Below are 1,566 nucleotides of genomic sequence, written 5' to 3'. Positions count from 1 at the left end.
GGAGGGAGGAGGGAGGGAGGAGGGCTCCCCAGACCCCAGGCTGGTGGGGAGCAGCCGCTTTGGGGCAGGGGTGGCGCCAGCCGAGTCCCCAAGCTGAAGATGACCACAGCGACATGTTGGGAGAAACTGGAGAGACATTTCCAGCACCGCTCAAGGAACTGGGTGTCTTCTGTCTTGAAGAGAGAGAGGAGACAGACAGACACAGACAGACACAGACAGACACAGAGAAAGACAAAGACAGGACAGACAGAGACAGAGAGACAGAGAGGGAGACAGAGAGACAGACAAGAAGACAGAGAGGGAAACGGAGACAGAAACAGACAGACAGACAGAAGAGACAGAGAGAGAGACAAACAGATACAGACAGACACAGACACAGAGAAAGGAGACAGAGAGAGACAGACAAACAGAAACACAGCGAGAGACACACAGACAGACAGACAGACAGGGGCAGACACAGTGATACAAGCAGTTCTTCGCGTCTGCCTTGCGCACCACGGCCTCATGTGAGAAATTAATCATTAAAGGGGAAAAAAACCCCAAACGGAACCAATTTAGAAGTGTTTTCTTCACTGCACAAAGGATGAAACAAATGGGCCTAATTAAACTGGCTCTCCCCCCCCCTCCCCCTCCCTCCCTCCCTCCCTCCCTCTCTCTCTCTCTCTCTCTGGATTTAAAAGTGCAGGAACTCCCCATTTCCTGGGGAGGGAAATCTCTGCAATGTCCCTGTGTGTGTGTGTGTGTGTGTGTGTGTGTGTGTGTGTGCTTGTGCTTGAACTCAGGGCCTGGGCGCTGTCCCTGAGCTTCTTTTGCTCAACCTTGGCGCTCTACCACTTGAGCCACAGCGCCACTTCCACCTTTTGCTGGTTCATTGGAGGTCAGAGTCTCACGGGGCTGGCCTCGAACCGCAATCCTCCGGATCTCAGCCTCCTGAGTGGCTGGGATGACAGGCGTGAGTCCCTGGATGGCTGACATCAACCACTTTTCTCGGAGAAAGCCGGTGGCTCACGCCTGCTCTCCCAGCTGCTCAGGAGGCCCGTGAGTTCAAGGCCCAGCACCGGCACAAACAGACAAACCAACAAGAACAAGAAAGGAAGAAAAACACAGGCCAAGGCGCGTCAGGCCCCCCCCACATGGAGTAACGCGACAGCAGCTCGCTTTATTCTGCATGCTGAGCCCCCCGTCCGAAGCAAGGGTTTGGTTTAGTTGGGGTTTTGGTCCCTTTCCACCTGAGGCTGTCCGGCAAGCTCGTGGTACCGCTGAGACTAAGCAAGGCAGCACCTGGCTCGGCCTCCTCGCTCGCAGGGCTGTCTGGTTGGTCCGCACCAATGTCTACAGTTGGCAGCCATCCAGCCAGCGATCCAGAGTGTCAGAGAGCTGGCAGTTGCGGGACCAGGTAGGCCTGAGAGAGACAGAGAGAGAGAGAGAGAGAGAGAGGGAGGGAGCTTCTGTGTATTTGTTTTTGGTCAGTGGTGGGGCTTGAACTCTGGGCCTGGGCGCTGTCCCTCAGCTCTTCAGCTCAAGGCGAGCGCTCTACCACTTGAGCCACAGCGCCATTTCTGGCTT

General features: G+C 55.7%; 1 protein-coding gene across 1 annotated transcript in view; it reads right to left on the bottom strand.

Moving 5' to 3' along the window:
• Window positions 1–1,332: 1,332 nt before the first annotated feature.
• Window positions 1,333–1,566, bottom strand: part of Lyzl4 (lysozyme-like 4) — a 2,636-nt gene continuing 2,402 nt past the window's right edge. The window contains exon 4 of the mRNA XM_013030292.1: window positions 1,333–1,402. Coding sequence (XP_012885746.1) covers window positions 1,333–1,402 — 70 coding nt within the window. The remainder of the gene's footprint in view (window positions 1,403–1,566) is intronic.

The sequence above is a fragment of the Dipodomys ordii genome, unplaced genomic scaffold (assembly GCF_000151885.1).
Source record: "Dipodomys ordii isolate 6190 unplaced genomic scaffold, Dord_2.0 Scaffold128, whole genome shotgun sequence".
Taxonomy (NCBI): Eukaryota; Metazoa; Chordata; class Mammalia; order Rodentia; family Heteromyidae; genus Dipodomys; species Dipodomys ordii.
This window is presented reverse-complemented; position numbering and strand designations above follow the sequence as displayed.